At 46.3% G+C, this 14,322-nt stretch overlaps 1 protein-coding gene across 1 annotated transcript; it reads right to left on the bottom strand.

The window, feature by feature from the left end:
* Nucleotides 1–12,955: 12,955 nt before the first annotated feature.
* On the bottom strand, nt 12,956–13,981 carry LOC137529271 (leukotriene B4 receptor 1-like). Its single transcript, XM_068251216.1, has one exon. It carries the CDS (start codon nt 13,979–13,981, stop codon nt 12,956–12,958), a length of 1,026 nt encoding a protein of 341 aa, XP_068107317.1.
* Between the last annotated feature and the right edge of the window lie 341 nt (nt 13,982–14,322).

Below are 14,322 nucleotides of genomic sequence, written 5' to 3'. Positions count from 1 at the left end.
CCCCCGCCGGAGCTTCCTGTATATGCCGCTCTCTCGCCGCTGATGGAAGGAGGGGGGACCCCAGGTGAGGCAGGGGGGATAGGAGTCAGGCCCCTACCCCACTAACTAATTGGCTACCTCCCCTCCCACCCGGCTACCTAACTGCCCACCCGGCTACCTAACTGCTCACCCTCCCACCTGGCTACCTAACTGCCCACCCTGCCACCCAGTTACCTAACTGCCCACCCTGCCACCCAGATACCTAGCTGCCCACCTGGCTACCTATCTACCTACCCTGCCACCCAGCTACCTAACTGCCCACCCGGCTACCTAACTGCCCACCTGGCTACCTAACTGCCCACCCTCCCACCCGGCTACCTAACTGCCCACCCAGCTACCTAGCTGCCCACCTGGCTACCTATCTGCCTACCCTGCCACCCAGCTACCTAACTGCCCACCCGGCTACCTAACTGCCTACCCTGCCACCCAGCTACCTAACTGCCCACCCGGCTACCTAACTGCCCACCTGGCTACCTAACTGCCCACCCTCCCACCCGGCTACCTAACTGCCCACCCTCCCACCCGGCTACCTAACTGCCCACCCAGCTACCTAGCTGCCCACCTGGCTACCTATCTGCCTACCCTGCCACCCAGCTACCTAACTGCCCACCCGGCTACCTAACTGCCCACCCAGCTACCTAACTGCCTACCCTGCCACCCAGCTACCTATCTGCCTACCCTGCTACCTATCTGCCTACCCTGCCACCCAGCTACCTAACTGCCCACCCAGCTACCTATCTGCCTACCCTGCCACCCAGCTACCTAACTGCCCACCCGGCTACCTAACTGCTCACCCTGCAACCCGGCTACCTAACTTCCCACCCGGCTACCTAACTGCCCACCCTTCTACCTAACTTCCCACCCGGCTACTTAACTGCTCACCCATCTACCTATCTGCCTACCCTCCCACCCGTCTACCTATCTGCCTACCCTCCCACCCAGCTACCTAACTGCCTACCCAGTGCTACCCAGCTACCTAACTTCCCACCCGGCTACCTAACTTCCCACCCTGCCACCCGGCTACCTAACTTCCCACCCGGCTACCTAACTGCCCACCCTTCTACCTAACTTCCCACCCGGCTACCTAACTGCCCACCCTTCTACCTATCTGCCTACCCTCCCACCCATCTACCTATCTGCCTACCCTCCCACCCAGCTACCTAACTGCCTACCCAGTGCAGTGCATGCACCGCAAATAGTGTGCCAGCCTGCCCAACCACCCTCCCTCCAGGTAATTAATGTTAGCCCACTATAGACCTAACTACATATACTGCATTTTGTGGGGAAATCTGGCGACAATCTGATTGCATTTTGTTGGGAAATCTGCCGACAATCTGGTTGCATATTGTAGGGAAATCTGCTGACAATCTGGTTGCATTTTGTGGGGAAATCTGCCAAAAATCTGGTTGCATTTTGTGGGGAAATCTGCCGACAATCTGGTTGCATTTTGTTGGGAAATCTGCTGATAATCTGGTTGCATTTTGTTGGGAAATCTGCCGACAATCTGGTTGCATATTTTAGGGAAATCTGCCGACAATCTGGTTGCATTTTGTGGGGAAATCAGATTTTCCCACAAAATGTTTGGGTGGGAGGTCCAAGGTCCGTGGGGTTGGAAGGTCATGATCACACAACTGAGAGCAGTCCAGATTAACTTGCTTTGAACAGGGGATTTTTATCACAGGCATTCTCTTAGGGCTGGTGCACACCAAAACCCGCTAGCAGATCCGCAAAATGCTAGCAGATTTTTAAACGCTTTTTTTTATTTTTATGAGGCGTTTTGCTAGCGTTTTGCGGATTGCTGCTGCGGTTTTCAGTATAGTAGATTTCATATATTGTTACAGTAAAGCTGTTACTGAACAGCTTCTGTAACAAAAACGCCTGCAAAACCGCTCTGAAGTGCCGTTTTTCAGAGCGGTTTGCGTTTTTCCTATACTTAACATTGAGGCAGAAACGCATCCGCAATCCAAAAAATGCCTCACCCAGGCATTTTTCGTTTCTGCAAAACGCCTGCCGCTCTGGTGTGCACCACCCCATTGAGATACATTGACCAAGCAGATCCGCAGCCGCAAGCGGATCTGAAAACGCCCAAAAAGCCGCTCGGTGTGCACCAGCCCTTACAGGGGATTCTTACCCCAGGCATCCCTATATCAAAACGTTACCCAAGATCCTTTAGTGTCCTACAAGGAAAAATAGTAACTTGTACTGTCACCAACTATATATAATTTTTTAGTATTTTACTATATGTGGGGCTTTTACCGGCCTTTTTTATTTCTTCTAAACTACTTATGCCACTGAACAGGCACGATATTATTGTTATAGATATATCAAAAAATATTTTTTTAGATGATTTTACCTATCAATTGTGCACATGTATGTATATGACACCTACTTGTATTATAAACGTGTATTTGAACTGTATGATACTACTGTGATATACTGAAGCGTCCATTGATGTCAATCTTCTTTTTAAAGCACTATATTGACCTGATGAAGCGGTTCATGCCGCGAAACGCGTTGTCCTAAGTGCTTATCACCAATAAACAATTACATCTATCCTACCGAGTGGAGTGTCCATTCCTAAGGTAGGCGATCTACAATATATCTTATTTGCTATACGTAAGCTTAATTGCAGACTATACAACAAGGGCGCCTCCTAAAGCTGTTTTATTCTAATCAGGGATCGGCCCTTGCGGTCCTTAACATCTTCTACAGACGGTCATTCGTTCATGATCATTGCCCGGGCGCTGCAGGTTTTGTGGGATTTAAATTGTGGAAATGTAGGGTTTGAATCTTTAAATCCCGAATTTGTCCTTCCATCTCCAATATATATACCGACCCCTCCCTCTCTGGGAAGAAACGAGGCGGTGGCATCTGCTTCTACGTCAGCTCCTCATGGTGCCCCACCCCACCAGTGCTCGACAGGATGTGCTCCCCAGACCTAGAGCTTCTTCTCGTGAACTGCAGGCTAGTATACTCACCACGGGAGTTCTCCTCCTATGTCCTTGTCGGAGTGTACATTCCCCCTGATGCCGACGCCAAATCTGCCCTGAATTCCCTTGGCGACACCATCTCACAGTGGGAAACATCCCTCCCAGACTCGCTGTTCATAATCATGGGGGACTTCAACAGGGCAAACCTTCGACAAGAGCTGCCACGCTACCACCAGCATGTTGCCTGCCCTACCAGAGGCCCGAACACCCTCGATCATTGTTACACGCCCCTTAAGAATGCCTACAAGGCTATCCCTGGGGCGGCACTTGGCTCCTCCGACCACTGCCTTGTTCATCTCATCCCCACCTACAGAAGGCTCCTGGAATCAGCAAAACCGGTCGTGAAGTCCTCCAAGGTGTGGTCCAGCGAGGCCAAGCTCCACCTTCAAGCCTGCTTTGATTGCACGGACTGGGAATCCCTGGCAGCTCCAGGCCTGGACGAGTGGGCGGACAACGTCACCTCTTACATCAGCTTCTGTGAGGCCTCCTGCGTCCCAACCAAATCCTTCAAGGTCTACCCGAACAACAAACCGTGGTTCTCCAACAAGCTACGGCTACTGTGGAAACGCAAGGAGGCGGCTCACAAGGCAGGTAACCAGGAGGAATTCAGGAAGGCGAGGAACACTCTGAAGCGAGAGCTGAGAGCCGCAAAACAGGAGTTTGCTGAGAGGATGAAGCAGAACCTTCGCTCAAACAACTCACGAGCTGTATGGCAAGGGCTTAAGGCTGCCACCAACTACAAGCCTCCCCCGCAACATGCTACACCCAGCCCTGAATTAGCTGAAGAACTGAGCAAATTCTACTGCAGGTTTGAAAGGCAGACCGAGCCTGGTGGGCACCCACCAGCTCCTCCCCTCCCAGCCCCCACGCACAGCGACCCAAGTGAGGACTCACTCCCTCTGGATGTGAGGGAGGCAGACGTTCGGCACCTCCTGTCCACGCTAAATGCCAGGAAAGCCTCGGGACCTGACGGCGTGTCCCCAGCCTGCCTCAAAACCTGTTCGGAGCAACTTGCCCCCATCCTCTCTGCCATCTTCAGTAGGTCACTGACAGAGGGCAAAGTCCCTGCGTGCTTCAAGAGGTCCACCATCATTCCTGTTCCTAAGAAACAAGGCATCTCTGACCTCAACAACTACAGGCCTGTAGCCCTGACGTCCGTCGTCATGAAGTCCCTAGAGAAAGTGGTCTTATCCACGCTAAAGCTATCCACCTTGCCCCTACTAGACCCACTCCAGTTCGCCTATAGGGCAAATAGGTCCACTGACGACGCTCTAAACATCTGTTTGGAATACATCTACAACCATCTAGACAGGAGGGATGCATATGCCAGAGTACTGCTACTAGACTTCAGCTCTGCATTTAACACTATATGCCCATGCACCCTCCAGAATGTCCTGACCACACTCGGGGTCCACTCCACCCTACGGCTATGGATCACTGACTTTCTCTCTAACAGATCCCAAGTTGTCAGGCTGGGGGACATCTACTCACGAGAAGCGTTAACAAACACAGGGGCACCCCAGGGCTGCGTCCTGTCCCCGCTGCTCTTCTCCCTTTACACAAATGAGTGCAGATCCACGGCAGACTCCGTCAAAGTCATTAAATTTGCGGATGACACCACCATTGTTGGCCGCCTCACCAAGGACAACATCCGGGAGTACCAGCAGCAGGTGGAAAGACTATGCCACTGGTGTAAGGAGAACAGCCTGGTGCTCAACACGGCCAAAACCGTCGAACTTATAATTGACTTTAGGAAGTCGGCACCTACCCCACCTCCCATCTACATCGATGGCACCGAGGTGACCAGAGTGCCCTGCGCTCGCCTGCTGGGCACCACCATCTCCAGCGATCTCAGCTGGAGAGTCAATATCACGTCAACCCAATGGAAAGCCCAGCAGCGACTCTTTTTCCTCCGCCAATTGCGAAAGTTCGGCATGGCTCAGGAGATTCTAACATGCTTTTACACTGCCACCATTGAATCGATCCTCTGCTCCGCCATCTTGGTCTGGCATGCGGGAGCCACCGCCAGTGACAGGCACAAGTTACAGAGGATCATTAGGTCGGCGGAGAGGATCATTGGGAGACCTCTGCCCCCACTAGACCACCTGTATAACACTAGACTGCGAGCCAGGTCACTGAGGATTGCAAGTGACCTCTCTCACCCAGGCCATTGTTTTTTCACCCCACTTCCACTGGGTCGGAGACTTCGGGCCATCCCCACCAAGACCACCAGACACAAGAACTCTTTCTTCCCGATGGCCGTTAGCCTCCTGAACTCCCTTAACATGCTACCATCCCCTATCAGCGACCTACCACCCGCATAGGAGCGGCAGACTTCGGCTGTGTATATCTAATTGTTGAATTGTATATTCGTGTATGCTTATATTTTAGTATGATTGTATCATTCTAACCCTTTTCCTGCCTTTCTTTCTATGTACTGCTCCATTGTGCCAAACCCAATTCCGGGCCTGACCCAGTCATGCTTGGCGAAATAAAATTGATTCTGATTCTGATTCTGATTCTGATATATATATATATATATATATATATATATATATATATATATAGAGGTGGCCGTGGTTATGCACGCTCACAGGAAAAATAATATATGCTGAGGGATGAGCAGCACAAACCAAATTCTATGCAATTCTATGCAAAGCAATGCACGCTGCACTGGAGATCTCAAGTCTCCATAGGAACTATATAAATACAGAGGGGATGCAGCACACAACAGGAAAACAGTGACGGGGATCTTGGTTACGCTTTAACGCACTTACTCTCACCAACTGCGCCAAAGTGTCCCCAATCTGGTGAGTCCTACTATAACCAGGCAAAAATGCTAGTTTTTATTAGCGTTCTAGTGGGAACCATGCCAAAAGCCCAAGAGTCAACTAAATGGGAAAAAGGAAATGAAAAATACCTCACTTTCTTATAATAAATAATTATATTATTTCCCTTGTGAGCATGCATAACCACGCCTACCTCTAGTACAGTTCAGCATATAAATGAAGGAAGCTCAGAGTTCAGTCAGTAGCTAGTAAGAAGATGAGGTGTTTTTAATTTCCTTTTTTCCTATTTAATTGACTATTGGGCTTTTGAAATGGTTCCCACTAGAACGCTAATAAAAACAAGCATTTTTGCATGATTAGAGTAGGACGCACCAGATTGGGGACCAGGGGCGTTGCTAGCCCCAAAGATGAGTGGCACATGCCCCGGATCTATTCTGGGGTGCCCCGGATATCCCCCAGGCAGAGTGGGAGCTGCGGTGTATTAATTGGAGGCATGCTGGATTCATCCAACATTTTGCTGGGCAGGCCCAATTTGACCGCTGGTAATTTCATGCAAGTTTGGCTCCACCCATGACCATTCCCACATTCTGGTGCATGGCCACACCTATTTTCTGGCTGGAGTGCCCAAAAGTGACCCGGATCTCTTCGGATCCTAGCAACGCCCCTGATTTTCGCACAGTTGGTGAGCTTAAGAGCGTTAAAGTGTAACCAACAGCCCCTGTCACTGTTTTCCTGTTGTGTCTACTTTTACACTTCTTTATACAGCAATAAACCTCTATTACATTAAGTTAAGTCTGTCCTATGTTGGTGCTTCCTGTACAATCTTGATATAGGCCATAAGTTTTATAAGGGATGCTGAGGCCGAATACCCAGAGCGCTTGACTGGCTACTTACAGGACACCCAAAGCGAAAATAAAACAATTAAATAAACAATTGTATCTATCCTCATTCTCCTAAAATGACTTTTTAAGATAGTCCACAGTTTTTTTTATGTTTAAATCTACTTTTTAAGTTTTAACAGTTTTATTGTTTTTGCTCAATGACGCATTCATTGAAGTATGCCAGAGCTAAAATCTTTGAACTATTTTTCCTTTTTATCTCTTTCTTGTTCTCAGAAGCCATTTTCTGCTAGGAAAGTGATTTACAGTTGGAATTTCTTATCAGTAAGGGTCACACTGTAGTCACTTCCTGTCTGAGTCAGGACTGAGTCAGCCACTTACATACATGATATTTAGCTCTTTCAAGCAGAGTGTAATGATCCGCTCAGCTGCCTGCGCAGGCAGGCAGCTTTTTGACCACTGTTCAGGTCTGCATTCTGCAGGTCTCTGGAAAAGAGACCTTTTGTCAGTTTTGCAGCTTGCTGCTGCTGAGGGATTTGCATACGTTTGTCATGCAAATTGCCTAGCCACATCCTTTGTAGGCTTGCTCTATATATACCATGTGATCCCACAGTACGTCGCTGGTCATAAGGGTTTGTCCTGTGAAACACTCCTGGAGTGTCAGCCTTGCTTATTGTTTGAAGATTAGCCTAGAGTAATTCCTGGGACTGCACTAGGCATCCTTGCTAGAGCAGTCAGGATTGTATTATTTGTATTGCCTGTTCTGTCTGTCTGTCGTGCTTGGATCACACTAGCCTCTAGCAGTCGCGGCTGTGGATCCTTCTGGTCTGCAACTCTCTTGCTATACTTGGATCGCACTTGTTCTGACGGTAAGAGCAGTGGATCCTGCTAGCTCTGTTGCCTTACTTGGGTCGCACTCGCTCTGGCGGAAAGAGCAGTGGATCGTATCTCGCAATTATCCCTGTTTTTGTGTACCTGTCTTGTCTGCTACGAACGCTTGCTGGAGGCTCGGTAAGGTAACCGTTAAGCAAGCGCTCGCGTCCTCTGTTTCATGTTTGTCTGTCGGTGGTTAGTTAGGCGTGCTTGTCTCTGTTGTGCTTAACACGCGGAGACCGCGCAAAAAACGCGTTCGCTGTTGCGAATGAGTGCGGTGTTCGCGTTTAGTTAGCGTTTATTATTTTCCTTATCTTCCCATTGTATGATTTGCTGTGCCTTTGCTACTCTCGTGCTCTGCCTTGCTGTAGCCTTGTGTCACCTCTGGCAATCGCCTCTCTCGCGATTGCGTTCCTACTTCATATCTGCTCTTGTGTATGCACCGTCGCGGGTTGGCGACTAGATTGGTGCACACACATACAATCTGTCCCTTTGCTCATTCTCATTCGCAATCGCTTCTCAGGCGATTGCGTTCTCACTCGGATTCCTCTGTTGTGTGTCCACCGTCGCAGGTTGGCGACTAGATTGGTGTACACACATACATTCCTCCTCTGTGCTTATTCTGTCTTGTGTCGCTGTTAACATTCACCATCTCCTGCGATTGCCTTCTCATGTGATCTTCATGGTTGTGTGTTCATCGTCGCAGGGTGGTGACTAGATTGGTGGACACGCATACCCTCTGTCGCTTTGCTCTCTCTCTTTCAGGGCTATCTTGCCCTGCGTTTCTTCCCTTCGTACAATTCCTGTCTGGTGTCTGTGGCAGGGCAGAGGAACTGTTCCTCTGCACTCCACAGCTCCACCTGCCGACAGGAATTTCCCTCTACAGGTGCGTTGCACCTTTTGCTGGGTTCCCTCAAATTATACGCTTGTGGAGGATTTCCGCCGTGTCAGCGCACGCCTTGTGCACTGATCACGGAGAGAATTCCACAATCGTTACACAGAGAAAGAAGAAAAGGAACACAGCATAGTTATTAGTGTGCTTGGCACTGTACATACACATGTCTATCTCATCATGTGACATGTCACTTTGGGTATCCTTTAAGTCCATAGGAAATAACCAGAGAAGGCCAGCACTCCCAGTGTAAGGTTTAACTGTTGCAGATAGAAGCTGACGTATGTAAGCTGACGAGGATGTGAGTTCTTGATATGGATGGATTGGCTTGACAGGTTAATTTTACAAGCATACAGAATGTAATACAGAATTTAAAACACTCATGACTCATATCCATTTTTTTATTATTTTACAGGAACATTTTAATGAATTTTAGTCAGTTACATAACAGAAAAAGTTTTACAACTGAAATGCCATTTAGACAAATACAATAATAGTAATCATGGTGAAAATGAATTCCTCGTTGTTAGGTTTATTCAAATGTTTTTAAAATACATTGAAAAATATTGTTCAAATGGTACATTTGCACTTTTTTCCCTTCTTACCCTCTTTGGCACTTGTAAGGAGGGTAAGTTTACTGGGGTGTGATGGAAGACTTATAAGGAGTTTGAAATAATTTGAATAAAGTTCATATGACTTAGAAATATATAGAACAAGGCAACTCTATATTCTGTATTTTTATTTACATTTGTTAAGAGCATTTGGCCATAGTGTTTAATTTCTGATTGGAAAACATTAAGGGCTTGATGCGCATGTAAAGTAGCTTTGCGCGCACTAATAGTTGCGCAAAGGTACATCGCGCCGAAAATGTCGCAATGCGTCGCGGTGCGCCGAAAACTGGTGCGATGTTAAAGGGGCACCATATGCCCCGTTTTTGTTATCGTTGCATCGCGCGATGTTTGACCATGCACAGTGCGATGTTTGACCGTGCGCAGTGCGATGATTGACCATGCGCAGTGCGACGTTTTGGGTGCACAAAGTCGTTTGCGCTGCGCAAGTCGAGTTTGCTGAAAGGTTAATATTACATATTTATATGCATGGTAACTACAAATAGTGCCCAAGCCCCCCATCCTTCAGGAAAAGATCAATGAGCCGCATAATGTTCACACCAATTTCCTCGCCACCCCTCTATGCCAGAGGGTCATATGAAAAGAACTGCCATCATGATCCCTTAATAACCCTCTTACTAAAATTTGCTTTCTTAAAACAGAAAGTATTTGCAATAATTCAAGTTGGAATGAGCTCCGAGACATCTCCCACTGTATCACTGATGCACTGGGAGACATCTCAGAGCTCACTCCAACCTGAATTATTGCAAAGACTTTTTGTTTTAAGAAAGCAAACTTCTGTTTTCCATAGCATTTTAGTAAGAAGGCTCTTAGGTCCATTGTAGCCCTTTACACACTCCTGAGCTTGCTGGGTACTCTGTACCTTTGGGTGTTTCAAGTCCTACCCCATAGAGCCACATTACTCCATGCCATGCACTGGTGAGGATCAATCAATCTGAAACAGTCTGTATGCATGTTGGATTATTGTGGCTCTGTAATATTAACAAGCTGACACATCACTGCATTCCAGCAGATCTGGAAGTGTGGCTAGCTTCCAGAGACAACAATGGATAACGTGCATATTTCAGCAGTGATACACTGTAAACCCTTAGATAAAACTGAGACACCAGGATAGCCAACACAATTTAGATGCACAATCTAAATCTGCTAATAAGGTTTGACAAATGTAAACATAAAACCACACCCACCCACCAAAAAGCTTCAAGACACACCCCAAGGGAGGTGCCATGTACTTCTGTATTTCTTACACTTCATTTGTCATTTTGGAATAATCTTTTTAATTGTTATAGGCTTTTATGATGATTTTTTTTTCTGTGTGTCCCACTGACACTTGTGTTGCATAGACACCCTTGATAATTCATCTTGTCTTCCAACCGTTAGGCTCCCTTGGAGAGTGTCTTTGAGCTTTTTGGTGGGTGGGGGTGTGGCTTTATGTATATATTTGTCGCACCTTGTTAGTGAAGTAATGCTAAGAATCAGGACCAGTGTCTGTACAAAACTAGAGATGGCCCAAACAGTTCATCGGCGAACGGTTCCCAGCGAACTTCGGTGGTTCGCGATCGCCAGCAAACGCAAACTTTTCTGGAAGTTCGGTTCGCCCCCATAATGCACCATTAGAGTTAACTTTGACCCTCTACATCACAGTCAGCAGGCACATTGTAGCCAATAAGGCTACACTCCCTCCTGGAGCCACTCCCCCCCTTATAAAAGGCAGGCACCGCCGCCCATTATACTCACTCGTGTACCTGCAGTAAATAGAGAAGGGACAGCTGCTGCTGCTGTTGCTGCAGACTCTCATAGGGAAAGATTAGTTAGGCTCTTGTAGGCTTGTTAGCTTGCTCCTTGCTGATTCTTATTGCTAAAATAGCACCCCTCAACAGCTCTTTTGAGAGCTAATCTTGTTCTTGTGATCATTTTTTTTTCTGTGTGTCCCACTGACACTTGTGTTGCATAGACACCCTTGATAATTCATACTGTGTGTGTGCCAGGTGCACATTGTAATACCCATTACTGCATATACCTACCTACCTGTTGTTCACAGTGCACCCACCTACCTACGTGAGCTGAGCGCACACAGTGTCACTGTGCCTGTCCGCTACCTGTCTGTGTGTGACAGGTGCACATTGTAATACCCATCACTGCATATACCTACCTGTTGTGTTCAGTGCACCCACCTACCAATGTGAGTGTGATATACCACTCTGTGCATACCTGTTAATTGCACCTGTGTGACTGCACATTGTATTAGTCAAGTCAGTGCATACCTTTCACTTCGTCCTCCCCAATATGGACAAAACAAAAGGCAGAAGCAGGCCACTTGGCAGGTCTGTTCGAGGTTGTGCTGTCGTGATTTCGTGTGACCGTCGACCAAAGTACAGTGTTCAGAAGAAGGCACGTGCCATCAACACCCAATATTGTCAGGACGTAGTTGACTATTTAACACAGAACACCTCATCTTTCTCAGCTTCAGCACGGAAGCGTGACATAGCTTCCTCCTCCTGCTCTGACCAATATTTTACTACAGCTAAACTTAACCTATTCTCACACTGAACCCTCCCTCTACCGATACCTAACCTTAACCCCCCTTCCCCCACAACTAACCTTAACCACCCCTATTACGGCTAACTCCCCTCCCCCCAATCCACTGGAAAACAATGCAAATTTCGGGGCGCCACCAATCTTTGAGTTACATGATTGCATTTTTTTTTACTTTTACAGCTGATGAAAGGAAGCTGAAAATAAACTTGAGAGATAATAAATCGTGATATGTACTAATGCTAAACAGAACATTAGTTACATAGAGCAGAGTCTCGTATATTTATTTTCAGTTTAACCTCCTGAGGGTTATGCCGCTCAGGAGGTTTTGCAGTTAGAGTCCCCCTGAAGATTGTAAAAGATTTATTGCCCCCACAAGCTGTAGCTAGCACTAGGCTAGCTAGCATAAGCAACCGGCACCCTCCGATCGCCACTGCTCCCCCGAATATGCTTAAGCAGCGATCAGTGCAGCCTCCCCGCACAGCTCCGGTCATCACTATGAGTGCTACTAGTGCTAGCTACAGCTTGTGGGGCCATTAAATCTTTTAGAATCTTTGTGGGGGAATTGTAATTCAAGCAAGTGGTATGCCCAACACAGTGTTGGGCATACCGCTAAGAAGGTTAAGAATGGAATTTTTTAAAGACTGAATTGTAAACAGCAGCCAAGCTGATGTAAAATCTTCTTTATTCAGCTGCATAATAAACAGAAGTAATGACCCTTTGAGATTTTCAGCACTTAAACAATATCAGCCAATGAAGGCCTTCAACGTCCCTACAGGTAGTCAACACATGTTTTTTTTGTTTTCTATCTATCTATCTATCTATCTATCTATCTATCTATCTATCTATCTATCTATCTATCTATCTATCTATCTATCTATCTATCTATACATATATATATGTGTGTGTGTGTGTGTGTGTGTGTTATTTTTCTTTTTTTTGCACAATGACTGTTTAACATAACATTTTTGTGTTTATAAATAATACAGCTAGAGAAAATCTGCATGCAACACGACCAACAACAAAAATAAACTAAATTGGAGGTACTGCAGTTATTTTCAAGCTATCTTCAAACAGTAGCAAGAGCTCATCCTTTTTTTGTAGTTTGTGTGACCTTTCAGATTACAGGGGGTGTCATAAAGGAGATGCGTGTGTTTAAATTCCTATGAAAGGTTAGACTGCAGTAGCAGGTCCAAGAGTCAGTCTGGGGTCCAAGCCCTTGTCCATGCAAAATGTGTCCAGACCTTTACTGCGTTTAGTGGCAAATGTCTGCAAAAGGACATTCCTGATGCCTGGCAGCATATTGATAAGACTTTTTCATCTGAGTTTAGTTACAAATAGTTTTATGATTGTAGCCAGCAAACAATATTCATTCCTCTACAGCTTCTTTTAGTTTCCCTTGCTCTGTAGATTGTTTCCTGCTTCTCTGTTGGAGGACCTGGGAGACTTTCCTTATGCTGCTGGCTTCGGAGCCAGATCCTTCAAAGAGTTTGGCCATAAAGCCTATTCCAGCAGTCCTAATGAAGTTGCCACCAGCAAATGCATACAGAATTGGGTTAACACTGCTACTGAGAAAGGCTAGAGCTGTAGTATTAGGTCTAGCAGACTGAGCTGCATACTTTAATTTATTTGATGAGAGTAATTCGCCAAACACCTGTATTATGTTCACAATAAAATAAGGAAGCCAAAAGAGGGCAAATGCTATGATAATCATGATGACCAGTTGGTTTGTCTTGTGTTTGGTCTGAAACTTAGCCCTGCGTAGCCGAAGCCCAATGTAGATATAGCAGAAAAGGATCATTGAGAAAGGGATTACGAACCCCATCATAGTCTCAAGCACATACTGGACAACTAAATGTCGTTGAGGACCTTTTCCTTCACCTTGGACAGTAATACATAGCTTATTGTTACCTATTATTTCTACTGATCGGTTAATGGGACTTGGAATGGAAAAGAGAGTTGCCAATATCCATATTACTAATACTATACTCCGCACAATTGGCTTTGTTCTGATCTTCTGAGATGTGAATGGTCTGGATACAGCAAAGAAACGGTCCATGCTCATGAAAGTGATCAAGAAGATGCTGGCATACATACTTACATTACCAATGTAATGACACAACTTACAAACAACATTGCCATATACCCAGCTGTGAGTGGATAGGAGGTGCAGGAAGATTGGTGCTGTAAGAATCACTATTATATCAGCAATAGCCAAATGCAATATGAGAATGCAGGTGACCGTGCGTTTCTTCACTTGGGTCAGTATAGTCCAGATGACAAATGCGTTGCCAGGAAATCCGATGACAAAAGCCAGTGAAAGGATGGCAATTCCAAGATTTGCTGATGCAGAAGAAAACACTGGATTGGTGGAATTTGCAGCGGAAGAATTCATGATAGTTCTTTGGCTAAAACAGTGCTCTGTCAATAGAAAAATGAGAAGAAAAGAAATACAGTTATACATATATTGATTTCTTTTTTTCCTGCTAAATATAATGCGTGTCTAATGCCTAACTTTGACCTTACATGATTTGTTTTAAGTAAAATTCTCCAACCTCTTTTTAACTAGTCTCTAAATCTTATACTGTTAGTAAAACATTTGACAACCAAAAATGTGAGGCACTCATCATGGCTGTACCTGCCTTTCTTCACATCAGGTACAACTCCAAAAGAGCACCACTCCACATGCCTGCCCACTCTCTGCTGATCTCAAGGTCTCTCTGCTCCCTCACCATC

The sequence above is a fragment of the Hyperolius riggenbachi genome, chromosome 1, assembly GCF_040937935.1.
Source record: "Hyperolius riggenbachi isolate aHypRig1 chromosome 1, aHypRig1.pri, whole genome shotgun sequence".
NCBI classification, from domain to species: domain Eukaryota; kingdom Metazoa; phylum Chordata; class Amphibia; order Anura; family Hyperoliidae; genus Hyperolius; species Hyperolius riggenbachi.
Note: the sequence above shows the minus strand (reverse complement) of the source record. Positions and strands in the feature narration are given on the sequence as shown.